The 26960-nt window shown below is 45.0% G+C and overlaps 1 protein-coding gene across 2 annotated transcripts; it reads left to right on the top strand.

Annotated features, from left to right (window-relative positions):
- Window positions 1-211: 211 nt before the first annotated feature.
- oca2 (oculocutaneous albinism II) lies at window positions 212-26960 on the top strand. Of its 2 annotated transcripts, XM_057037766.1 has the most exons (24): window positions 212-950; window positions 1910-2161; window positions 4597-4692; window positions 5572-5757; window positions 5882-5939; window positions 6446-6518; window positions 6598-6755; window positions 6835-6917; window positions 7263-7416; window positions 9871-9942; window positions 10050-10115; window positions 10425-10481; window positions 11487-11611; window positions 12688-12826; window positions 15497-15629; window positions 16712-16859; window positions 16988-17045; window positions 17126-17234; window positions 19216-19343; window positions 19657-19716; window positions 20259-20363; window positions 21471-21564; window positions 22274-22367; window positions 26124-26960. In XM_057037766.1, the coding sequence occupies exons 2-24, from the start codon at window positions 1920-1922 to the stop codon at window positions 26209-26211; spliced, it is 2526 nt and encodes an 841-aa protein (XP_056893746.1). In that variant the 5' UTR covers window positions 212-950; window positions 1910-1919; the 3' UTR covers window positions 26212-26960. The 2 variants fall into 2 exon arrangements, with proteins under 2 accessions (XP_056893746.1, XP_056893747.1); XM_057037767.1 differs by lacking the exons at window positions 212-950; window positions 1910-2161 and adding an exon at window positions 4275-4476.

Genomic DNA, 26960 nt, shown 5'->3' with positions numbered 1-26960 from the left:
CCAGTTCCTCTGGGAACCTGGGAGATCCTGCACAGCTTTCAGTGGGGAGCGGAGCAGATCCCTCTGTCAGGAGAGTTCCTCTTAGTCAGCCAGAAATCCTGATCTAATCACAGCCAAAACTGTTGAATTGTTGATTTAAAGACCTGCTGCCTGGTCGGAAGAATCACTGTTATTCACGCTCAATAATAATAATCCGGTTTATTAAAAGAGGACCTTGTTGTTGCTCTTGTTTTCCCTTGTCTTAGATTTTCATACAATTTATTTAAAGTGCCCTGTTTGACCCTTTGACCCCTTTTGTTAAGGCTTCTGGCCTAAGTGGCCACACATCAGGTACTCGAGTAAAAAAGATTCTGACTCGGTGATAGTCGATGCAAAAATCCTCCAAAAAAGTGAAAACAAACCCATTTCTTTTCTTGTTTTTTTTTTTTTTTTTAAAACTTTTTTCTCACTGATCTTTATGACCTGGCTCCGCCTAAAATCTGCAGCCGACCCCCCCAGTTGGAACGCGTCAGGATCAGAGGAGCTTTCAAATGTGAAAAAAGAGATCAGAGATTTCCACACACTTCTGATTATTTCCAAATGTATTCCTGTTTTATTTTATTTTCTTTAAAGGAATTGTACCTGGAGCCCGTGCTGCATTTCCTGGTGGGTTCAGGTGGAGAGGCTGGAAGTGGCGCTGGCGTGGAGCTTGTGTCCGCTGCTGGTGTGGTGTGACCCAGTAGACGCCTCCTCCTCCTCCTCCTCAGCTCCTGCTGGCTGTTCTTCACCTTCTCCCTTCTTTCCTGCTCGGCTGGAGAGTGCAGGGAAGAGAAGAAGAGCTTCTCCCTCGCTCCTTCCGGATCACTACCGGGCTGCTGGCTTTTTATTTGCTTTTTCGGATCGCCAACTTCCCAAACTTTGTCGTCATCGTTGTGGTTTCGGGGTTCTTGTCGTCACCTGAACTTGAACAGGTAAGTCTGATCACACCTGCGTCTAGAGTTTTCCTTACGCTGTGAGTTTGCTGCTGGTTTAAATAAAAAAACTACATAGAATTCAGATAATACTGATAAAGAATAGTAACAATTTTATATTAAATTCCAATAATTCTAATGATGTAATTAATATAATAGTTTTTGATTGAAAAAAAATCACACCTATAGACGGACAAAACAAAACCTATTTATAAAACGAAATAAGGCACAATTTCAGCTTGTACTGTCGAACCTAACTAGCAAAAAAAAAGGGATTATCAAGAACAACAAAACCCAAAAGCATAAACACAAACAACTCTTTTGTTGTACTGTGGTTACAGTGGGGCTGTTTTTTTTCTAAACGATTAGTTCTTGTTTAAATTGGTGTGAATAATTGTAGAAAAATAGAGAAAGTGGTTTGTGCCCACCAACACTCTCTCTCTCTCTCTCTCTCTCTCTCTCTCTCTCTCTCTCTCTCTCTCTCTCTCTCTCTCTCTCTCTCTCTCTCTCTCTCTCTCTCTCTCTCTCTCACACACACACACACACGCAGGACGCTGGATGAAAGGCGTCATTCTTCTCTGCAATGAGGATTTGGACAAGGGTGTTATGCGTTAAAAAGCCAGTCTAAACATTAGTCTGAGCGTGTTAAAAATAGACGTTTGAACGCATCAGTCAGTGAAGTGCTAATAATAATAAATAATAATAATAAAAAACTCATAATAAACACCTCACTCTTCACTCTGAGTAGAACTTTTATCCTGTTCAAGTGTGCCAGGATCACTTATCCAGGCCTGTGCAGCCTCCTGACAGGACTGGATTCCTTCTGTGATCCTTCAAAGCTGAACTGTTACACATGAGTTGATGTAGCCCCCATGTGAGCAATAATCTCAACATGCAGCCTTTCTGGGCTGAAGATGAGCTTCTGGATTCTGTGTCTTACACTCCCGTCTCTCTCTCAGCTGTCCCATCATGTACTTGGAGAACAAAAGCAATCTGGAGATGGAGATGTCTCAGACATCGGCCCAAAGCCACCAGGGCAGGAACAGCCTGAGGTCGCCGGAGGCCGTCGCAGGGAACTTCGGGGAACTGCGTCTCCTCCAGGACATCTCGGAGAGCCGAGACACGCAGAAGCTCCAGCAGTCCGCGGGTCTTCCCGCAGGGCAGTGCGTCATCCACGCCGAGGCCTTGGTCCCCGTTCGACAGGAGGACGGGTACGCACGCTTCAGCTCTCACGCAGTACAGACGAGCCGCTTAAGGAGACGCAAAGGCTTGTATGGTAGCCGCGAGGCTAAAGACGAACTTTGTTTACAACTGCTACAGGGAGAGTAAAATAGAAGCTTTGTTTATTTTGAGTTAACAGTGAAAATCCATATCCAGGGAGGTGTGTGTGTGTGTGTGTGTGTGTGTGTGTGTGTGTTCAGGTTTAGAAAGAGATTAGTGCTCATTCACTCCTCTCACTCGCATTTGTAGAGTAAAAAGAATGTCGACCACATGCAGAATCCCATTATTTATGCTCTAGTGATTAAATCTTCAGCGGTGTTAAGACGAGGCAAAGAAGGCCACGTTTATTTTTACAGCAGTGTTCATACGAAACACACTTCAAAGTGTTTAACAAAGGCACGGAAGTGCTACAATATCACGATTGATACAGGAGAGGACTTGACCTGGGGGGTCTGGATGCATCACGTGGTGCAACGAACCCAAAAGCTTCAGTTTGGTCCAAGTGCTTGAAAGAGCAGCAGTAAGATCTGGCCAGGGGAGGGAGGCTCAGGCTCCAGGCCCCTGATGGTAGCGAGGTCTGGACCGGCGTTCTGGACCAGCGTTCTGGACCAGCTGTCCCTGCCTGACTGAGCTCTTCGGGGTCTTCTTTTGATTTTAGGCCGACTTTGTAACTGCTTTAAAGTGGTTGTTGAAATTCAGGTAATCTTCCTGCCTTGATTGGTAACTTTCACTGACACTGAATCCAAGTGACCGCTGACCTTTGACCTTACATTTTTGGGGCCAAATGCAATCACTTCTGACTTGTCAGGAGAAAACTTCCACTCACTGATCTGATGAAAACACTCAGATCAGACTTTGAATTTGAAAATCCATGTTTGGAGCACTGATCCCCCACAAATGTCTGGAAATTCTCCGCTTTAAAACATTGGACATTTTTTTGCCTGGTCATTCTTGATTGCTCTCCTCTCACCATCCTCCTGGGAGCTCCGACTCCACGGTCTCTCCGGTCCCCGGATGGGGTCTGCTGTTCATTCCCAGTAGCAGATCATCATCAGGGAATGAGGAAGGACGGAGGTGCTTCTCTGATGCTGAATTATTGATGCAGTGCTGTCTGACAGGATTGTAGTCATGTGACGACATTGAAATATATAGTTGTGTGTCGTCTGCATAGCTTTGGGATGAGACATTGTGGTATTGTATCAGCTGAGGCAGCACATAGGTATTTTATGATAAAAGAGGCCTGAGAATAGACCCCTGAGGAATCCCACACGTGCCCTTTGCTCAGACTTGCAGGTAGACCGAGACAAAGTAGTTCCTGTCTTATCTCTCATCTGGATGCTGAGACTTGCTTAAAAGATACTTGACCACTTTCAAGGTTGGACCAAACTATGCAGGAGGACTTAAAACTTTGAGTAAAACATATTCAGGGTCTCCCATTGATTGAGAGGAGCTGATCTCAGGTCAGTGGCTTTGACATCATTGAGATTGAACTGAAATATTCAAACTCAATAAAGTATGAGCAAGATCCGTATGTTGGTCCTAATAACAGGATCTGACCAAGATCTCATGACCCCTGTCTTTGTCATGGATTAAAGAATATCATTTCTTATTTATTGGCCATGTTGGGAATCTTTAACATCTTAATGTTGAAGACTCAATGTCACCATATGAGAGCGGGGGGGCGGAGAGCATTTGGAGACACGTGGTAAATCTCTTTATAGTTGTATAAGAGTGAGTAAGAGGATTAATGTGCCAGACTCTTTTAATGTAATCTACTCTTTTATCCAACACCCTTCTGACAGTCATTGATTCACGGCCCACAGCTGCGTGTTGGCGCTCGGCGGGCACGGCCAAACGTACGCCATGTTCGTACTCAACAGCCTGCTGACGCAAACTTTCTGTCAGCGCCGTCACGGATAAATGTCGATTGCCAGAAGATCCCATTTGAGTTTGCCTGCTCTTCCCAGAAACAGTTTTGTGACCCTGAGTGGGTGTTTCCTTACATAACAACTCTGATGACATCTGCTGTTGTCAGAGCGATGCCACACGTGGCTGCAGGCTTGATGAAACAGTAGATGGGACTTGTTGTTTCTTTCATATCATTCGTCATCGTCCAGAGGAAGGAACAGCGCCGGACAGGAACAGCGCTGCAGTCGTGCTTGTGTGTGTTGTGTTGAGCATTTTAAACGTGACACTCTGGGGGCAGCTTCCTGCGGGAGCGTCAGGCGGGGAGAAAGCAGATGATTTAATGATCTCCTCGGGGCAGAAGACGCCAGCTGCTCGCCCACCTTTCCCACACCCGCAGGTTCTAGTCTTCAGTAGGCCGCAGCCGACTGACAGCTGAGAGCTGCTCTAATGAAGTCAAGGTTCAGCTTCTCTCTAAGCACTGATTGATGCTCTTCTTTGGCTCTCCTCTTCCTCTCAGGCACAGTTTCAGCGTGGTGAATATTCTCCGGGGGAAAAACAGTTCAGCCTCCATCACAGAGAGGTCACCTCTGCTGAGATTCTCTCAGGACGACAGGTGAGCAAACCCTCTCCAGGTGTTCGCCACATCAGATGCGTGATTTAGTCCCTGCTGTTGCAGAGGAGGGAAATGACAGTGAGTTATTATCGCATTTGCTCTTATATTTCTATTTGTTGTCAACGATACTGCATTCAGATCCCAAAGTCTGGAACATTTGGATTTGCTAACAAGTTTTGCTAATTGATTTGCTGCACAAATTTGATGAAATGGCTTTTATACTATGATCTCCGAGGGACGGAGGAGAAATGCTAGGCTATTTTGATAATCATTCGATTTCCATAGTTTTTTGCGGGAAAAAAATTCTTTGAATATTAACAAATGATAGCTAACTCCTGAAAGAACAATTGGTAACGCCCATCCTTTTAACTTTAGAACAACGAGGCTCATGAGGGCTCCAACACAACTATGTCTTAGAAAACCTCACAGAATTTGTCTCTTCCAAAAGCCGGCAGCGGAGATGATGGCTGGAGGAAAGCGTCACATTTTTAAAACATACTTTAGCGTGTAACGAAATCCCTTCGTGCTGAAACTCTGCCCTTACCACCCCTTCAGAGAAGGAGGTGACCTAGTACAGACAGAGCTCTAAACAGGCTGTTCTGGCAACGGTGCAATCTACCGTGTCACCACTTCTGTCTCAGATTCAGGTTTTAATGCTACTATTGCCATGACAACCACAGATGTTACAAATAAAGCTGTCGAACTGACTCACTTCTGTCCGTCCCTCTTTATTGATTTGTCAAAGAAATTCAACACAGCTGGACAGTTTGCAACTTGTGGGTTCTTCCTCAGACTATTGCAATGGTTAAGGGTGTCCCACAAGGTCATGTCCTGGGTCCATTATTCTTCACTCTTGTTTATTGCTTTTTCTTCCTCCAGCCTAACCTACATGACCATACACGAGCGCAGCTTTGCCAGAGGGGAAGAGCACTTGGGCAACGGCTCCCTGGACCAGGAGAGGAGGTTTCGGCTGGGCAGCGAGGTCAACAGCTTGTCCCTGTCCCACTGCAGCTCCTCAGATAAGAACGATCCTCTGGAGAACTTCAGACTCACCAGTAACATCAAGTGAGAGTCCTCAGCCAGCCCCCAGACAGTTTCGGCTGTTTAGTCGTCCATTACAATTCAAACGAGTGGACACGAATCACTGATACGACTACATACGATCACATTTTTTTCGCCTGCTTCCCAGATGCTGCATGACGATCTCCAGAGTCGCAACGATGTTCACCATCGTGGTTCTCTGCAGTGTGAGTAGACCTGATACTATCAGCAAACTAAAAGTCCCTGATGTCATGTCTTCTCCACTCCTTTTCACCTGGGTTTTATTCCTCCAGTGAAGATCTCACATAAAATACACATCTAAACACACATCGTACTTGCACAAGTGTTTTTTTAAAGTCTGTCCTTCATATGTAATCCCAACTAAACTTGTTTTGAACTGATATTCACGTGTGGAGCTAAATAAATCACGCACACACTCAAATCCCGCCTCACACAGCCTCCTGTTTCTACTTTTTGGAGACCTCCATACACATAAAGCATTAGCCAGGTCCCTTCCCCAACCCTAACCACCCAAACTAACTAACTTTAAACCATGTCTTAACGCTCAAACAGGCCTTTAAAATGACATTTTGCTACTGGCTTTGCTAGTAGAATGAGCATTTTGCTACTATGTAGCAATGTAATATGCAGCAAATATGAAGGAGACACACAAAGACAGAATGAGTTAACAATGAGCAGGACTGTGTTTCAGCTCTTCTTCAGCATGTATCCAGACCGAGACAACCCCTGGAGGATGCTGGCTGTCTCCTCCACGGACGCTTTCTGTATCCTTCATCCTCCATCACAATGACTTCCACCCAACGAGGGTCTCGGGTTTTCTCTTGACCCTCCACCGTTTCGCAGCGATGAACCTGACAGACTTTGGTGACAACGCTCTGCTGAAGCTGCAGGTGGGCGGGCCTTTCGCTGGGGGCATGATTGACATCAACTCCCAGGAGTACATCCTGATCCAGGTGGAACAGACGGAGCCTCCGGGCCAGCGGAGGAGGAGAGCTCAGCAGGTGAGGGGATCAACCGCTGCGTTTAGTGGGAGTTACAGAGACGTGACAGGTGAACTCACTGATCGTCTGGCTTAAACAGGTGATCCACAACTGGACCATTCCTCTGCATGCACAACGGAGTGAGCAGATACTTGTGACGAGAACATTTGAGATGGTCAGCAGGTACTCAGAACTGTCTCCATTTTAACGTGTTTATATCATCATTTTTTGATTTATATATCAAAATATGAAGTTAAATACAGACAATTGACTAAACCTTGAGGTGATTCCAGCTCTAAAGGAATGAATATTTGAGTTCTGTCTGACATTTCTGACCAATTTTAGCACCAAAAAAGGTGGAGACTGAGCTTGTTTAGATGATTCCTTTAAAATCTAAAGACATAGAATATTAACAGGTTCCTTTAAACCCCTGTAAACACTTTAGTTTATGTATCTCTGACTGTATCTTTTAGAAGTATTGGCATCATTATTAATAATAATAAATAATCTGTGTGTTTTTGCTCCCAGTGACCCCATCACCATCACAGTTCAGACTTTCCTTCAGGATAATGAGGTGGTGCCGCTCTCCATGACCCACCAGTCCCTCTATGTCAACGTGGAGACACAGGTGGCCATCGCAGGAGTCATTCTGGCTGGCGTTTATGTTCTCATCATCTTTGAGGTAAATTGCATCGCCGTTCTGCTGTTGAGGACGCTTCCTGTTCCCTCTCTGCTGCCTCCTAGTAAATAACTGTTGATAAGGGAGCTCTTGTATTTCTGCACCTCTGGTGATTAAGTGAAGCACGCTGAGGGTGCAGACAGCTGGATAAACGTCCACAGCTGCGAGAGAAGGCGTCACCGTGGCGCTGAGCTGAGTATAATAATACCGTAGTTACTACTGTACTCTACCCTCAAAGCAGCTGAAGATCAAGTCATGTTATCCTCTTCCTACATCCAAAAATTTAAGCGGGAAGCAGAATAGGAATTTTACACACCATTGTCACTGTGCACATTTCTCAGTGATGGGAGCTGGGAGCGAGCGCGGTGATGAATACTTTGTTTTTACGGGGCAGTGGACGACCAAATGCAGCTTCGGGAGGTTTGGCTCATCTGGAGTTGTTAAAACAGACAATTTGTGTGGTCTTTTTTTGCATATATAAACATATAAAACATGTATCTAAAAAATATATTATGAAGTCATGCTGCAAAAAGTGCATTAAAATGTTTAATAAAAATGAAATAACAATAGTAAATCTATCACCATTTAAATGTACTTGCAGTTTAGTCTTTAAATTAGAGATATGAGAATTGTTTGAATATGAAATAGTCATGTCTCAATGAATCTATGTTCAAGACCCTTAAATAGAATTTTTTTAGTTATTATTATAGTAGTAATAGTAGTAATTAATAATAATAATAGTGCAATATGCTATTCTGCCATGAGTCAAGCATTTGCCTGTAATCAAAGTCATTACTTATCCAGCAGTCAACACTATTTGTGATTTATTTTTGTTAATATGCAATTAAATGACTTTAATGTCATTTTATTACGAAATATTCTCATTAATCTTAACGTGCTTAGATGCCGTCATATTTATCTTGTGCAGCAGGGGGCGCACTATGGCCTCCAGCGCCTGCTTCCTCGGGCTGTAATTGAAAGTGACTCCTCAACAGATAGTAGGAGAGCAACCGTGTGGTTACTGAGACATCTGCTAAATGCCACCTATCTCAGCTCTGTCAGGCCTCCATTTGCAAATATCTCCGCTGGTTTTCAGGGATTCGTTCTTCTCCATTAAACTTCTGTTTAATCAGCATCACACACACTTTCGCTCAGATCAATTAACAACATTTGGGCTCGGAGAAGTCAGAACACATCCTGCGCTCTGACACTGAGGAAGAAGAAAGGGGTGTTTATGTTCCTTTCTCACTTCCTTTATCCTTTATTGGAGCAGACATATTGAGTTTCTCATCTGCAGGCCGTCTGAGTCTCTGTTTATCCTGACTGACAGGATCTAATTCAGTGCTGAGTATAGTGATCAAAATTAATATAAATTGAGTGCAATCGCTGACTGAAAACAGACGACAACAGGATTCTTCATCAGAAAAACCCATATTCCAGCACAAAGCTTCCTCCAGGGAGCAGTAATATAGATCCAGACCCGCGACCTACGACCTGTCCTTCACGTCTGAATCATGTCAGAAATGTGCAGCCACGATACTGATAATCCTCCGACCAACGGACTGCTGCCGCTCCCCCGTCACCAAACGTCTGCAGCATTGTGAGATGTAACAGTGCAGCGCTTCGTTTAGGCTGGACACCTCGGGGAACTGTCAGGAATGACGACGGTTCCGTGGGGGGCAGTGACGTCGGCACTGGAGGGGAGAATTGCCTTCACGTCTTTTTTGACTCCTTCATCCCTTTTCATGCGGAGCAAATATATCCCAGCCTATCCAAAAATGGGAGCATTTTTGGGGTTGGTACCTTGCTCAAGGGTACCTCGGCAATGCTCTACATGTTTTGTCCCCATTGGGGCTTGAACCAGGGGCCCTCCAGCCCCCTACAGACTGAGCTGCCACCGCCCCAAAATCAGCCTTCATGGCGGGAAAATCTCCTCATAGTGACAAAAACGTCAGCTGACCTGGATTTGACGTGGTCAGAAATGTGCTGAACGTGCACGAGAAACATCTTCATCGAAAGTGATGGATGTGGGGGTGGGGGTGGGGGTGGGGGTGCAAGTGAAGAGACGTGGTGGACAAGTGTGGCGAATACGGACTGACTGAATTTCCAACACAGGTGATGGTGGAGCCTGATAGCCTGGCTCCTCATAAGGCTTTAATAATGGGATGTAACAGAGGGGGTGGGGAGCGAGGGGGTGGCTCTCCAGATCACAGGGAGATCTGATTATGCATTCCTTCATGTTATTTAGGGGTAAAACGGGGATGAGACACAACACAATTTTATGCTCTTACTGGGAATCAAAATATCCTGCATCAGTCAAATGCTTAAGAAGCAGAAAAATAATGATGACATACACCCATCACACTTAAACCTGAATTCATATTAGTGCAATTTCAGCCAGAAATGCATGTTTAGCTCCATTAGTGGTGGTTTAAGTGTTAAACCTCATATTTTCAGATAGTTCATCGCACTCTGGCTGCCATGCTGGGATCGTTGGCGGCTTTATCTGCCCTGGCCATCATTGGTGATGTAAGTCACATATTTCTTTTGAAAAAAAAAAAAAGAAAATCAATGCACGAGCAGTTTTACAGTCTAAAAACTGCAACCTTAAACAGTTCTCCCCCTCTCTTCCTCAGAGGCCCAGTTTGGTTACAGTGGTGGAATGGATCGACTACGAGACTCTGGCTCTTCTCTTTGGCATGGTTAGACCTGATCTAGAAAATTATTCCCAAACATCCTCAAGGATCGGTCACAAAATCTGTGAAATCAACACATGCGTAAACGATGGAATCCTTCCTGTTGCGTAGTGACTCTAGATTAGTCTCCATTTGTGCAGAGGGAAGAGCAGTAGGGAATATAACAGCTGGCAGTTAAAAATAATCCTCTCATACTTTATTGTGCATAAAGAGTGAGATTTCTCAGTCCTGAAAGTGGAGCAGCGCTATCAGGGTGACAGATAATCTCGTTATCTAATGAAAAATGATTTCAAATGGGTCCTGTTTTTCTTCCAGATGGTACTGGTGGCCATTTTTTCCGAGACGGGCTTCTTTGATTACTGCGCTGTGAAGGTAAATGATATATTAACAATGCTGGTGCACAAAAGCAAAAATCAATACAGGTGTTCCAGACTTACAGAGTGCAGTTCAGGACTGAAAAGGAGACTTGGGGTTTGTCAGATGTCTGAATTGATAAAGAGATCTAGAGAATTATTGGTCCAAACACTTTTTGCTGCTGTTCCTTGGCTGACAATAGGAGTCAAATCTGTGATTTGATGTGATATAACTACACTACATGTACATGTACATGTACACTTTACATGAAATATTCATGTAAAGTAACCTGAGTTTAAACATGGCTGTGTTTTACATTAAAAATTGCATTTTAAAAGCAGCACACAGTGAATATTTAGCAGATTGTGGGTGGTTTTGGCAGCTAATAGGTGTTGAAATTACAGCCAAAAGCATAAAATTGTGGGTTAGCGGGACGTGTCAGATGGGAGAAACGCACAAAAATTGGATATCGATCTCCAAACTTAATCCACGTTTCTTCAGCAGCATTTTAGTAGAACCATAAACTGTTCATTTTGTCCTAAAGCTGCTTTTTGAGTATTTTATTGAAGGGAAAATAACACTTAATACACTGTGTTGCTGGAGACCTTCGTTCCCTCACCACAAAGTCAAGGATCCGTCCCATCATAGAGGGGCTACGGGAGGCTCAGCTTTAATTCCAAATCTTCATCATTCAGACACTTCACATTAATGGAGGCTGTGACACACGTGGACTTTGGCTTTTGGTGATAGCATTAACATCTGTATAATACAATAATACACTGGGACTTTTAGGGCGCCGTGCACGGCTCCACCTCACAATGTGGCGTGTTTTGTGCTTTCATCTGTGATGTTGTGACGTGTCGCCGGCGCCGCCCCGTCACCTCTGACACCCTGTTTATTGATACGCCAGGAACACATCCCAGACATGCCAGATGTGGCCCTTGGCAACACCGCGTCACGGTTACCGGCCCCGTGCTCTCACGCTGAAATAATCCCGTTCTCGTGCTGATGTTTCCAACGCAGGCTTATCAGCTGTCCAGGGGGAGAGTGTGGCCCATGATCATCATCCTGTGTCTCATCGCTTCCATCCTCTCTGCGTTTCTGGACAACGTGACCACTATGATGCTGTTCACGCCCGTCACAATCAGGTACAGTAGCACCTCCAACAGCAGCTGGTCTCTGGGGGCTGAGAAGTGGAGGGTTCCTGGTTCAAGTCCCGGTGCGGACAACATTTGGGAGATGTTCTGGTAGCAGGGGGAGGTGACAGGACGCCTTAAGAGCACCTCCGTGGTACCATTAGGCAAGATCCCGAACCCCCAAATGCTCACTTCGGGCCTTGGATGAGCTGCCATCTCATTCAAGTGCATCCTGCCTTCACCCGTATGCAGCTGGGAGAGGATCCAGCCCCCTCTGCATGACCCTGAAAGGGATGAAGTGGCTCAGAGCTGTGAGTGCAGGCTCTGCTCCTCACAGCGTAGGTGTGACTTCGCCGTTACACCACGTTCCAGTTTCCTAACAAGTCTCTGGGATGTATTCAGGTCATTTAGGACAGAATGAATTAAGAATTAATCTAGTGTCAGGTGGATTTCACACAGTCGGCGTGTTTTGGGACTTGGTATTTTTTATTTTTAGATATACTTTCTCAGCATGCAGGAACATTTCCCTGCCTGAACTACTAATGTAAAAGCAAAACAGATTTTTTTTCCCATTTTTTTTGTATGATTTTGAGTACTACACTTCCTCTTGGAGGCTACAAGATCATTTCAGATCTTTTACACATCTTTTGAAGCATAAGGACATGCATGACATCATATTTTACATAGGATATGAGGTAGGAGCTGTTATTGTATCATAATCCTCCAGCGGTATCAGGTACTCAAATGATTTGTCTTCATTCTCCTGTATTTGCTGCGACTTTTCATCTTATATCATAAATTCTAACCATGGAAGGAAAATGTCACCAGCCGGCAGCAAAGATTCCTTTTCCTTTTCAACAATAAACATTTTGTAAAGCCAGATCTTTTGTCTCCCTCAGGGTCATTTCTGATCCTACAGTGTAGTTTGACACAAACAGGATGTCTCACTCTCACCCGTCAAAAGGGCAGATCTCCGCTCAACAGCTCCGGTCTTCTTTCATACCCCAATGTCTTTTTTTTATATTCCGTCCACCTGTCACAATTTAATCGAGGCTAAAGGTTTTTTTTTGTCTCTGTCTGATTTGCAGGTTGTGCGAGGTGCTTAATCTGGACCCCAGACATGTCCTGATTGCAGAAGTAATCTTCACCAATATCGGAGGGGCCGCCACAGCTGTCGGAGATCCGCCCAATGTGATTATAGTGTCCAATCAGAACCTGCGCAGAGAAGTAGGCATTTTTATTTGGGTCTTTCTGTTAATCCTAAACTACAACAACTAGCAACACCTCGGTGAGCTGACGCAAGAGCCAGACACTGAAGCCGACACTGTTCTCTTTAACTTGTTCACTCTGCAGATGGTAAATTAGTGATCGTGCTGACGGATGGAGGCCCTGGTTGTAACTTCTTTAGTAGTACCGTTCCACAATGTTGAATTCATAAATGAAGTGCAGCTATACAAACTGAGCAGACTATATAACATAACCTGGCCAGCTTTTGTTGCATGGTGGCGAGTTGTCCTTACAAACCCAAATGCAGCACAGAAGAGAATAATTCCTACACATCTACTGAAACCGATGCAAGGAACTCATTTGTAAGCAGCGCATTTTGTTCTTTGGGCAGTTTGAATAACAGGTTTCTGCATGTTCAGACTCGCTGTGGGATTACAGTCAAAAACAGCCCCCCCCCACAATCTGGGAGCGCTCGCAGATTCAGGTGTAAAACTGTGAAAGTGTCCAGCTCCCTGATTACACTCAGTCCCCGTTTTGAAGGTTTGAAGGTTGCCGCTGTGCCCCAGGGTAAAAGAGATCTGACGGTGTTTGATTTCAGAATGTATTTGAACCCTGACAGGACAGAGACAGGAGACTTTGTGGGTCCTCTTTCAGAGGTGGTCTTTGGGTCCACTCATCCGTTTCATCGTTCGCTGGTGTCCATTAAAAGATTCAAAAAGCGTCTGTCAGCGCTTCTGTGTTTGGGGACGCAATATTGTGCATAATATTTCAAAAATCCACAATGATGTCTTAGAAATTAAAGCCTTGAAGCAAAGATTGGTTTGGAAATTTCATCTTTTTCAGATGACAGTTTGGTAACAGATAATAAATCCATTTTTAAATCCATTTTCTGGAGTCGGCCAGCAGCCTTTAGTCGTCTGAAAATGGCAGCACTGGATCTGTCTCTAACCTCCTCGTAGGGAGGGGGGCACAAACATAAAGCTCTCTTCCTGCTAGCTGCTGCATGTGGCATCTGGTGAGTAGCTGCGACATTTTAACCTTTGCAGATTGAGCAGTATGTGGTCGGCTTGGGCTTACAGGGGCCCCCTCCGCAGCGCAACTTGCCGTCCGGTTTGTCTTGGCCGGGTTTCCCTGGTGACAGAACTGCAGGGACACTTTCAGTCATGTCTGGCCCCTGATAAGCACAGCTTGTGTGTGCACGCACGGTTTGTCTGCCTGCCGGTTTGTTTGCATGCCTGCTTGTTTGTGGGGGGAGTGGGGGGAGGAGGAGGGTGGGGTTGGGAGGAATCCAGGGACAGAACAAGCAGCACAGCTGTGAAGTGTGTGTTTGGTGATTCTGGCCTTGGTCAGAGTGTCCTTGCAGTTTATTTGATATAAAGAAGACCAGATCTCGAGAATCATTGAGACTGAAGTCGAAACAGAGTTGTTTATAGTTTAGTAAAGGAGGAAAAACATCATCACGCCTTTTAGTTCATGAAACGGAAACAATATACCTGAGTGATTTTGCTGAGGTTGGTGAAATCACATGTGGCGTCTGATCTCTTCCATCTGGGGCGACCGTGACACCTGCTGCTTTCCAGCCTGTACATATTTCTCTTTTTTTATTTTTTGCCAAGTCTGCACCGTTCCCTCGCCATGATTCCCAGTTGGAAGGTGACCCGACGTGACTTCCTACCTGAGGTGACAATGCCAACAACTTGGTGTCCCACAGGAGGAGCTCGCGCTTACGTCCCCTTTAAATGAGTGGGAAATGTCTTGAATATGGAGTTGACCTTTGACTCCTTTGCAAAAGGCAACAGAGGAGGGCTCAATCTCTGGTTCCTGTCACGCGCTGGTGTGAGCTGCTGCCCCCGGCCTCCGAGGGTCACGCCAGAGCAGGTCTTTTTGGAGACATTAATAAGAAACAGTGCAGGACGCTGAGGGACGGTGATTCAGTGATGAAATTAGATTCTAGGACAGGAGGAGAACTGATCTATTGTGCAGGGATGTGAGGTTAAACACTTCATATATATGTTGAAATTTGACTGATGGGTGATCTTGTTATCCCGGAGTGTCACAGTACATCATCTCTTATCTTTGGTCTTCAGGTATTTTAACGATGTTAAACAGTAAATCCTGTAGGGGTCGCTATTAACCACTTTTATGACGTATTGCCATCGTCCCAGTATGAGGGATGAAGACCATATCAATTACTTACTGCCCAAATTACACACTTTAAGCAGTGCGAAGAGGATTTGTTGTGATAGAAAAACATAACCCAGAATGTATTTTTCCAGTGATATCTCCTCAGCGTTGATGCTCGACCTCAGGCAGACTTGTTTCTCACGCAGGAAGTAAAATGTTCTCTTCTCCCACCTGCAGTACGGGATGAGAAGAAGCAAAAAAAACCAACAAAAAATCCCTCCAGGTTCCAATTTTCACTGCTCCTTTCATAAGCCAATCGATTTATTACTTGATGTTCATGTCATGGCTGCAGGCTCCTCTCAAATCTAAACCTGCTTTGCTTGTTCTGCTGCTGGATTATTTATCAGGGAAACAGTAAGAATCACTGCTTGAACACGCGTGAGGGGCTTAAAGTTTCTCTCCAGTGATGAATAATGTCTCAATTTTGGTTCGTGGCGTTCAGATCATCATCGCAACCATGTTTCTCTCTGTGTTTCTGCCTCACAGGGGATTGATTTCGCTAGTTTCACTGGCTACATGTTCCTCGGAATTTGCCTCGTCCTCTTCACCTCCTTCCCATTTCTGCGGATGCTCTACTGGAACAAGAAGCTCTACAACAAGGAGTCCATCGAAATAGTTGGTGAGCTCATCTGCATGTTCTGTGAAAATCAATATGCCATTGGCAGAAAATCCCTTATATTAGCATGCAGTTAATATTAAAAAGAACTTTCACTAAAAAGAACTTTAGAAATTAGCCAAAGCAACCAAAAGTGTGTTCATGCTGCTCTCGTTATCAAACCTAAAGTCTGCTGACTGCAGGGGGAGGCCACGTAATAAATGGTTTTCTTCAGTTTTCCTCTCAGCAGTCTGACTGTGTCTGTTCTGCTGTTCAGCATCGGTCCTGATGTTGGACTACAGCAGCTTCCTCGTGCAGGGGGCAGAGGAGGTCACCTTATCTCCCCCCAAATGTGCTATTGCTTAAACTATTCAGCCCCTCTGATACAGATCATTCCTCTTAAATACAGATCCCAATAAGGGGGGATGATATCTGGTTGTTCTTCAAGATTAAAATGGACATTGTGCTATAGTAGGGTGAGATAAACGAAGGGCGTCTCCACTTTGGACAGAGGATGCCCCCCATCCTCGAACCCATCAGCTGTATCTTTGGTTAAAAGGACCCAGGGGATGTAGATCCTGGGTCAAATGATAACACGGGGCTAATTTCTGCACAACTTCCACCACAGAAGCCTCATTAAAACCAACCCACCATGTTTGAATAAAGGACGGGGAAGTTTGACAGCGTCTTCTCCGGGAGATTAAACTCAACCTCTGCGGGGACCCGTCTGTAAATCCCACCAACCCGCCCTCTCTGTGACAGCCGGCCGCTGTACCAGCAGCCTCCCGCCACAAACGGGAACTCCAAAGATTCGATTACAGCCAGACAGATCACCTAGCAACCTTTGCCAGAAAAGCACGGCCCCTATATCTGCACAGGCGTCCAGCAGGCTCTGATTGTATCTGCACTTCTGTTCCAGTGCTGGTCAATATGTCCTCTCCCTTTATGTTACATTAGTCCAATTATGGGAGATCACAGCGTCTTTATGTTCTCTGTCAGCCTCAGCTCAAAGTCCCACCGTGCCCATCCTATAATGTCCGCTTCGCTGGGGTATTTGCGTGGTTAAGATGCATTAAACAGCAGCGTTTTTGCCCCCGCTCTTCCAGAACTCAAGCATGAGATCCTGGTGTGGAGGCAGACAGCTCAGCGCATTAACCCCGCCAGCCGAGAGGAGACCGCGGTGAAATGCCTCCTGATGCAGAAGGTCCTCAACCTGGAAAATCTGCTGCGCAAGATGATGAAAACCTTCCAAAGGTTAAAAAGCAAAAACACAAACTCGCCGCGCGTTCCTGCTTCAAACGATTCGATGCCCTTCTCGATTTTTACGGAGTAAAAAACGATTCAAACCGTTAGTTCATTTCATTTTTATGGTTTTCTGACAGACAAATTTCTCAGGAGGATAAAAACTGGGAGCAGAACATTCAAGAACTGCAGAAGAAGGTCAGCCTTAACTCCAGTCCCTCACAAGCTACGCGACAACGAGCAACATCGCCGCTTATTTTCTGCTTTCCCCTCGACAGCACCGAATAAGTGACAAGGCTCTCCTGGTGAAGTGTGTGTCCGTCCTTGGTGTGGTGATCTTCATGTTCTTTGTCAACTCCTTTGTTCCCAGCATTCATCTGGATCTCGGTGAGCGCGGCTCCGTACAAATAACCACCCGTTTTGCTCTGTGTTGTGTACTCACACAGCACAGCTTCCTGCATTTGAAACGAGTCCTAATAACAGAGCGACTAATAAGCAGCCGCAATAAATTGCAGCTGCTTGCGCAGCTGTCGAGGACACACATGCACATGAGGTCACATGTTCGGCACCTGAATATGGGCCTCTTTTCTAGCTCTTCTTTTGCAGCAGCTAGTTTTTTTGCTTTTTAAAGCAGGGCCATTGCTGGAATTTCCATCCTTATCGAGGTGCAATGAGGTTGCGTTCAGGTTAAACTCCCTCTGCACGGCGGCCCGCTGCAGCGGTATGCGTCATTAAATAGAAAGAAGCTTAATGGACTTCATTTTAAGGTCAATTAATAGTTATAAACTATCCAAACTATCGCCCCTCTCCACTCAAACTTTAGTGGGTGAATGTGGATTTCTAGTTTCGTGGTTCGTCTCTCTGGCACGTCCGCCCGCGAAGCCTCTCATGTGATGACCTTAACAGCATCTCATTAATGCCCGCGCCGTCTCTGAATGGAGACAGGCGTCACACACGCCCTGTCATCAGGCCCTTTGCTGCTAAGGCCACCAAGTTGCCAAACATGCGCAGTTAATTACAGGCAGCGCACCAAGTTACCTCCGTGTGACATTTATTAAATGGGAATGACCCTACAGCAGTGTGTTCCGCGTCCCTGCGGAGGGACAGAAGCCTGTCCGGACTCTCATTAATGCTTGCATGTCACATCCTGTGTTTACCACCACAGAAATCTTTTTAAAAAAAAATTCTTATTATTTTTACGTTAACTCTCTCTTTATTGCGGGGCCATTTGATCCGTCTAAGTCTTGTTCATGGAAGTCAGAAAACTGATGGACCAACACAGGTGAACTAGAAAGAGCTGTTCTACTTTTGGAATGGTTGTATTCTCAGAATAATACCTGAAACTGTGTCCTCTAGCAGCATACAAACGAAGCCCGAGCCATTATATCTTTTGGCTTTTGGCCTTGTGTTCGTTTACAGTGTTCGGTTTGCCTTCGGGAAAAGTGCAGCGAGCCATTTCTCACCGTGCCCCCCCCCCCATTCCGTCTCAGACACTGTTGTCTCACCCGTGATAGATGAGTCCCTCGTAAACCACTCAGACTTGCCTAAAAGCTCTTTTTAATTGGAGACCTCTTTGGGTTCCTTGCCTGCTTCCTCCCGCGGCCAATCTGTGTGTGTGTGTGTGTGTGGTGTGTGTGTGTGTGTGTGTGTGTGTGTGTGTGTGTGTGTGTGTGTGTGTGGAAATCGGGTGTCACATTTTAGTAGTAAGCCTCGGGATGGTGCTTAAAGAGAATTCACAGTGACTCTTCTGCGTGATAATCCAGATTTGAGTCCAAACAGCAGAACTAACCCTTCAGATAGTGCTGCTGCAGCAGGTCCCACATGTAAACAACATCCAGGTGAAGCCTGTGAGACTCCTTTTCAGACGAAAGCCACTTTTGATTCTCTTCAGTCCTCTTTCCTTTACTTGCTAGCCCAGGTGGATAAGAACATTGTGCCCTTTGAGACTATAAGCTAGTGTCAATGAAGTAGCAGTTCAATAGACGTTATATTGGGCCTGAGTGGTAAATCTAATCCTTAGATACAAATAAGTGATAAAAATGGTTCTTACTGCTGAACAGCAAAAATCAGACTTTTATTGATTTTATTTTATTAGTTTCCTCGAGATCTATAGTTGGAACAGCTTAAAAGTAAACCTTTTGGAACTTTACTTCCTGTCCCGGTCACATAATTGACCCCTGATTGCCAAAACAGGATATTTTTTATGCCTCATTTAGGGGCTAGAACACAAGTTAAGACATTGGTTCTAATGGAATTCATTGAAATCCTCTCCAGAATTGCCATTATATCCTGTATGACATGCCAGTGGCTTGTTTCTGCCCATCAGGGTGTTTTAGGGAAACTCAGGTGATATCTTCTGTTCTCTCAGGTTGGATCGCCATCCTGGGCGCTCTGTGGCTTTTGGTTCTGGCTGACCTGCAAGACTTTGAGATCATCCTGCACCGGGTGGAGTGGGCCACCTTACTCTTCTTTGCAGCACTTTTTGTTTTGATGGAGGTGCGTAAAGGTTTTACAGGCGGAATCGGTTGTCTGCTAAGTTGCTAATTATAACATGGGTTTCAGCAAATCTCTCCTTTGACAAATATCTCAATAAATGCTTGAGAAAACCCGGATCAGCGCTGAGCTCCATTGATCCCACACTGGACAGAGACCGAAAGTCAATCACCTCAGAGTTTGAAGCATAATTATCTACGTCTTTAGCCAGAAGACTCTCTAGGAAAGGGTGAAATGAAAATGTGGGGTTAGCGTGATGCTGCTAACATCTGTTCTGATGTCACATCCTCATATCGTCTTCCTTCTCCATTTTCAGGCTCTCGCCCAGCTGCAGCTTATCGACTACATCGGAGAACAGACGGCACTGCTTATAAAAGTGAGCTTCCCCTCTCCTTCTCTGCTCCCTCATTATCTTTTACGGCTTTTCACCATTTACAATCAGACTCAGGTGAGACCGTATTACGTCCCTCATCCATTTGTTCTGCAGACTCTGATTTCAGCGGCCGTCCTTGCATCTGACTCCACTCAGCTTTCTCAGATGGTTTTCCGCCTGTGTCTTTCGTGCAGGCCCGCTACAGTAATAGATGTGTCAGCCCGAGTTTCAACTGTGAACCTTTATGGGCCTGATAATCACACATGACAGGTGGCGTGTTAGTCTTGGTTTCTGACTTGCTCATGCTCACCACACAATGGACAACGCTCAGGCCCAAGAAGGCGTTTCTAGAAGGTAGAAGGCAATTAAAAGGAGCCCTTCAGGGGGGGGCAAACAGCCCGTGATCACACCAAGAGTGCAATCCATGAAGAAAATTGGCACGTTTGGTTTAAATCCGTGGCCGGCGGTGCAGGAGGTTGGCCAGTTGCATCTGAGTGGTAATAAAGGTGGCAGTTACCTGTTCCTCTCCTTCTCCTCCCTCTCAGTCCGTTCCGGAAGACCAGCGCTTGGCTATAGCCATCATCTTAGTGATGTGGATTTCGGCTCTGGCCTCCTCTCTCATCGACAACATCCCCTTCACCGCCACCATGGTAAGAGGCATCACGGGCGATTACAGCCATGAAACACAGATCACATTCACCAGACCAAAAACATTATTAATCTTAAAAAACAATCATCTGCCTGTGTTCTATTTGCTGTTTCCTACCAACAGAATGTCCTCTGCAACAGGAATCCTTCTTGTTTTCCGTCTTTTCATCTCAATTCATCTTTCAAATGCCAGAATAAATTAAGATTTTGTACAATTCTATGTTCTATACACTTTTTATATTAGGCTCCCCTCATTTTAGGCTCTACCTCTGGTTGTCAGTCATGGACTCATGAATGATTGCAGGAGGTTTCGGCTGTTTGTCCTCAGCTGCCTTTTTAGTTTTGTTTTATGGAAAATTAATAGATCATTCAGCGGAGACACCAGCACGCTCAATTAAAATGACAGTGAGGAACGGGGGAGCACCATGTTACTCTGCCCAATTAAAGTGTCACATGTTTGTTTTGCATAGTGAATCCTCGAGCTTTGAGTCTGTCCTTCCATCTTGTTACTTTCCTTATTTTTAGACTTCTGCTGATAAACCAGTGTAAAAAAGCGTTTCTGTAAAGTTCTGCTCGACACAAACGCACACAGACACATGTCACAGGATTTAATCTACAGGATATAAGAGGGGAAGAGCTCAAAGAGCTCCATGTCCAAACATGTCAGTAAAGCTGAAGCGGGGCTGACGTACACGTCAGGCATTAGAAACCAGAGGAAGGCCAAGTTAACAACACATTTGAAGCAAATGTGGGTTTGCTTCCAGTTAAAAAATGCTCGTCTCCCCAGTGGAAGACATTTTGGGCTCTCAGCCCTCAACATTGCAATCTGCCCAGCTGCTTTGGAACGAGATCTACAGACCCGTCCTCAGAAATGTGACCTTCTCCTCCAGGTTGCAAAGGAATGATTGAATGCTTCAGTTCCTTTTAGAAAAGCGTCATACCAGCATATCAGAGTCCTTCAAAACTTAGACCAATTTTCAAGCACTTTCTTGCCGTCGCAGTGTTTGGAGCTTCTCTGTCTGCACCTGTCTTCATTAGCATGTACTAGTAGTAGTAGTACTACTAGTAGTACTGCATTCCTCCATCACTTTCATTGTTCTCTCTCTCAGATTCCAGTTCTCATCAACCTGAGTCAGGACGCAGACGTGAACCTGCCAGTGAAACCTCTCATCTTTGCCTTGGCCATGGGGGCCTGTCTCGGAGGTGTGTGTTGGTAGCAGCGTTTTGCCTCCATCTAAAAAGCCAAACTGTTTTGTGTTAGAAACATGCGCTGGGTCACCGGGGACTCGTAGCTGATCTGAGATGGAAAAGTGCGGCTCTTTATTGATGGCCTCGGCCTGAAGGAGCCATCACACGCTTGAGATGACGGTGCATTGTGGTGCAGCTCCCGGGGGAGCTCAGGCTGTGCTTTTTGTGCAGGCAAGGCCGTCCTTGTCCAGACTGAAAAAAGCAGTAAGTGCTCGGCCCCTCGGCAGTGCCTCGGCTCCGTCTGAGTAGGCAGGACACACACAGAGAGACAGAGAGAGTTAGAAAGCTGTCAGAATGTCTCACTTTAATCAACTGCAATGTGACGGATCCACATCGATCGGAGGGATGATGTCGCGGCCACACAGGCCTCCCCCCACACTGACATCTTTTATAAAGTGGGCAGTATCGAACGTCCAGATAGATGGTGTCAAAATTCTGCCTGACAGCTTCCCAATAATGTGTTTATGATGGCTGCTCTAAGAAAACGCTAAAAACGACTATCTCAGATTCAGAAGAATCAACGAGTCTTCGTATTGTCATGTTATCATTGCAGTCAAAAAAACAAAACGTGTCTCGGTCGCCGTAAATACCGATGGGTCCTTTGGGTTGGCTCTCATGTGATAAGAGACCTGCAGCTAATGCGTATGTCCTCCTGTCCCTTCAGGAAATGGCACATTAATAGGCGCCTCAGCCAATGTTGTGTGTGCAGGCATCGCTGAGCAGCACGGCTATGGATTTTCCTTCATGGAGTTCTTCAGGTAAGCTCAAAATAACAATTAATAACCCCCCACCCCCCACCCCCGGGATTGGTGTTATTGTTTTTACCCCTTAGATGGAGAAACTGAAAAAAAAAAAAGCAGATTGGAGTAAATGCTGCATGCTGCATGTGCGATGGGCGGCACTATTACTGACCTTTGTGTGGAGAGCTCAATTTGAACACACTGGTGGCTCAATAAACAACTATAACCAGGGATGGAAAGGCTGCCTGATTACTAATCATTTAAATTGCAGAGCCAATAGAGCTCAAACTACTTCTCTTGTTGGATGAGTACAAGACTTTAGACCCATAATGACTCAATCAAGCCTAATGTATAAATGCTTATAACGTGCGCGTTGTTAAGCGCACGTTCAAAAGATTTGTACCTATTCCTATTAATTAAAAAAAAAAAGTGGATGTCTGCATCATCAATGTTGATTTATAGAGCCTGAGCTCTGTTTCGGGTCGCTGTGGTCTGGTGACGGATGCAAAGGGGCTAAATGTATCGATCAGCTCGGCTGGACTGACGGGGACAATAACAGCAGCCGTCTGTCAGCTGAGCTGGTTCTAGTTAGCAGACGGCGGCGCTGCTCTCGGCTGAGACGCTGCCTGGAATTGGCTGTCAGTGGCGAGAGTCACAGCTGGCGTGAGCGACAGGTGAGCAGGAGAGACGCGTGTCTGTGGCTCCAGACAGCTGAGACCGACCTGGGCTTCATTGGCTTGCTTACATTCAAGGTTCAAAGGAGTCCTCGAGAAGACAGGTGCCTTTTTCATAAACCTTGACAAAGGGTTAGCTTTAGGGTTCCACTTCAGTCAGCATCGTCTCTATCATGGGAAGCGTCACGGCCGACATCAGAGCTGAGAGGGAGCAGGCGCAGCGTTGACACGATTGGTGCGGAAACCAAATGTAGCAATTTCTGAGTCTCATCACTGAATCAATAAATGGAGAATATTTGTTCCAGTTGCTGGTTATTTGATGACCTGGAAATGAGAATGATCAATCCTACTAAATTATTAACTGCCCCAGCACCAGAATAAATGAAGCTTTGCTGTTTTGGTTCCCCCCCTTTTCCCGAAACAGTATTGAACTTTTGATAAACCAGGCTGAAAACAATGAAATGCTTTTCAAGTATACTTTATTGTATTTACCCTGTTATTATATACCCTCATAATGACGTCAGGAATCCTAAATTTAGTACAGCTTTAATCGAGCTGTTTAAATTATGAGCAACAACAATGATTTTAGCACAGAGAAAATTACTCCACTGAACAATTTATAGGTTAATTTGGTTAATGATTCGAAACTTGGAGACATTAGTGTGTGGGATAAAAATGATAGACAAGACAATAAAAACTGAAAAAATTGCTCTATCTGGGATGTTAGTGAATTTAAATCTGAGACATCGTGTCTGTCTGGCAGCAGTTAATGTAATGGTTAAAAGCCTTTTAATGTTTTAAGGCTTCTAAATGGTAAAAACCTCATTTGTTACATTGACAAACACCAAATGGCCTCTTCCACCTTCACACATGTATGAACTTGAGCGACAGCCCAGTCTTGATCCGTAGGGTTTAACATGGTGCGGGCTCGACCTTTGCAGCTATAACAGCTTCAGCTCTTCTGTTCACAAGGTTTCAGAGTGCAAATTTTTGCTAATTCTTCTAGAAGCACATTTGTGAGGTCTAATTTCTCCTCTAATTCATCCCAAAGCGGTTCTACAGGTTGAGATTGTGTCTCTGTGCTTGATTAGTTAATCGGTCATGTTGGAAGGAGGGGTTCATCCCCAAACTGCCCCCTAGGTTGCCTGGACACTGTCCAAAATGCCTCAGAATGCTGAAGCATCAAGAGTTCCTCTCACTGGAACTAATGGGTCGAGTCCAACAACAACCCCACCCCATAGTCCCTGCTGCAACACACCCAAACTCACAAATCGGAGCAGGAAAACCATTCAAACGCCATGATGTCCTTTCACCTTATCAATCACTCGGTCCCTCGAACCATGGAGAAATTTGAATTCAATGTTTAGCATCTCATGCTAATGGACCTTGAGTAACAGTGAGCTCGTGGTTAAAAATAGGGATGAGAACATCTTGATGCATTAGGGCTTCATTTTATCGTATTTTAGCAGCATGGGGTGACCCTGAACATCATCTGCTGATGCAGTATTAAAGCACACTGAGCACAAACACACACTTTCCACCTGCCGCTTGGTTACTTGAATAGACTCTAGAGTCATACATGCAATGTAAAAGTACAGCAACAACATGTTTTTAAGCTAATTCCCCCAAACCGCACAAGAAAAAACACATAAAATGTTTCATTTTCAAATAGACCAATTGGGAGTTATTTCAGCTCTGGGTACCGCGGTCTCGTGGATGTGCTATTTCCTTTTACAAGAATCGGAAGCAGACAATAACTGCAGGGGAAATAACTGAAAGGCTCTTGAGAAAAAAAAGGAAATTGACAGATTGTCTCTACGTCCTGTTTTTAACCGAACAGCACGGGTCAAGCATTGTCAGAGGGACACACAGCTCACTTAAATAAAGTAAGTTTCTGTGGTTTAATCGAGCCACTCAAAGAGCCCCCATCATGTTCAATTACGCTGCTCTGTAAAGATCATAAAGTCGGACAGGAAGTCCTCCTCAAGGTGAACCTTGTTCCTGTCTTCTGTGTTCTAGCTGCGTTTTCTGCCGTCCAGCCGTGCTGTGTGTGAGAGGTGAAGTGTCCTCAGCAGGATAAGACTGGACAGCAGAGGTGACCTCAGACGGTCAATTATAATTAGACTTGAGAGGGTCTTCCCCTCTCCGCCCCCCTTCATCACGCAGAGATAAATGTCACAAAACTCTGATTTTGATGAGCATTTCAGAATCTCGACCTTGGATGTGAAGCGGACAGTGGGAACCAGACTACATCCCAGAACTTGGAATTAAATCCAAGACGTTTTAGGGATGACGGGAGTTCCTTCCATGTGTCTAGACGGGTTGTGATGGATGATGTTTATTCAGCGGGAGTTTTCACAGACACATCATCACTTTAATCCGTCACAGTGAAAAATAAAAGTCTCATCTGCGTCTGGAAACACATTTGTACCAAACTGAATATGAAACTTTGATTTAATGCTGATAAATAAGCAAACAATCAGCCCGTTTCCTGACCGCTCTCCTAATTCATCATCATAACAAATATCCACACACTTCTTCTTCTTCTTGCTGTTCTTCTTCTTCTTCTTCTACTCATACTTCTCCATTACCAGAGTCGCAGCAACATTTGCTCTAAACGATATTTTAATGATCGGCTTTCTGCTGTCTTGTAAATAATTTGTTTTCTGCTTTGGGGAAACTGAAACGATGCCCTCTTTTGGATTTGGTGGCCGCCTGTGTCACAGACTGGGGAACAAACGGCCTGTTTACCCTCAGAGCAGCCGTATGCCCATATAGGACATGGTAGACGTCCAATCAACACAACGGTTCTGGAGTCATCTGAGGCTTTGCTGCAAATTTAATGAAAAACTCTGAATTTACTCAGTTTGCGTGTTGGCTGGATGATTTTGTGGCCTTGTTATCATTGTTTATTATGACTAGTGTTGAGAGATTGAGGGTGACTGGACAGTGCAGATGGATTAATGACAATTTTACTGCGATTCCCAACTCAGATGCAGGATATTCAACCTTTACATGCTTATTTTGATTCATAATAAGCCATCAAAGCCCTTCTTTAGCCTGTCATATCATGACCGTTGCCTCTCGTATTGTCTTGCAGGTTAGGCTTCCCCATGATGATAATGACGTGCATGATCGGCATGTGCTACCTGCTGGCCACCCAAGTCGGGCTGGGATGGAACATGTGATGCACGATTGCCTCACAGAGCCGCAGAGACTGTGTGTGCGTGCGTGCGTGTGTGTGTGTGTGTGTGAAAAAGAGAGAGAGAGAGAGAGTTGTGTGGCTGGTCTTTAATTACAGGCACTATATGAGGCACTGCAGCTACACTTTCAGCAGGTTCTTTGAACAGAACCTCGGCTCTGAAGGTTTAACGGATCGCCGTCCGTCCATGGTGCTACTGCCTCAACAGGTCTAACTGGCGTCGGTGATTCCATCTGTGGCCTCTCCAGTAAAACACCCATCACACAGATTAGCTTTTAAAGATGCTGATCGACTTTTGGACTCATTTTCTTCTCCCACAGTCTCCCAAGCTTATATGAAAAGGAGCCACAGTACCCAGCGAAAGGGATTTCAGAATTATCAGCTGCCCATATTTAAGACCTGATGCATCAATGTGGTATTCTGTCATACTTGGAGGAATAATCCCACATAAAGATCCAAGCAATGCATGACCAAAATAACCTCCCCATCAGTCAAATAACAGACTGATTATAGATTTTATATTATCCGCTGTACAAATAATTTGATATATACACTGTGAAATTAGTTGCATTAAGCATATTTAACAAATAGAATGTAGAACCATGTAAAAGTCCTCGTCTGGGATGGACGGAACTATCAGAAACTGACTCGTATTTATTGTACAGTCTGACAATAGCGAGCAACTTTCAGAAACTGTTGCCAACAATAAAGGTTCAAATCTTTTCATTTGGCCCA

The sequence above is a fragment of the Takifugu flavidus genome, chromosome 7, assembly GCF_003711565.1.
Source record: "Takifugu flavidus isolate HTHZ2018 chromosome 7, ASM371156v2, whole genome shotgun sequence".
NCBI lineage: Eukaryota > Metazoa > Chordata > Actinopteri > Tetraodontiformes > Tetraodontidae > Takifugu > Takifugu flavidus.
Note: the sequence above shows the minus strand (reverse complement) of the source record. Positions and strands in the feature narration are given on the sequence as shown.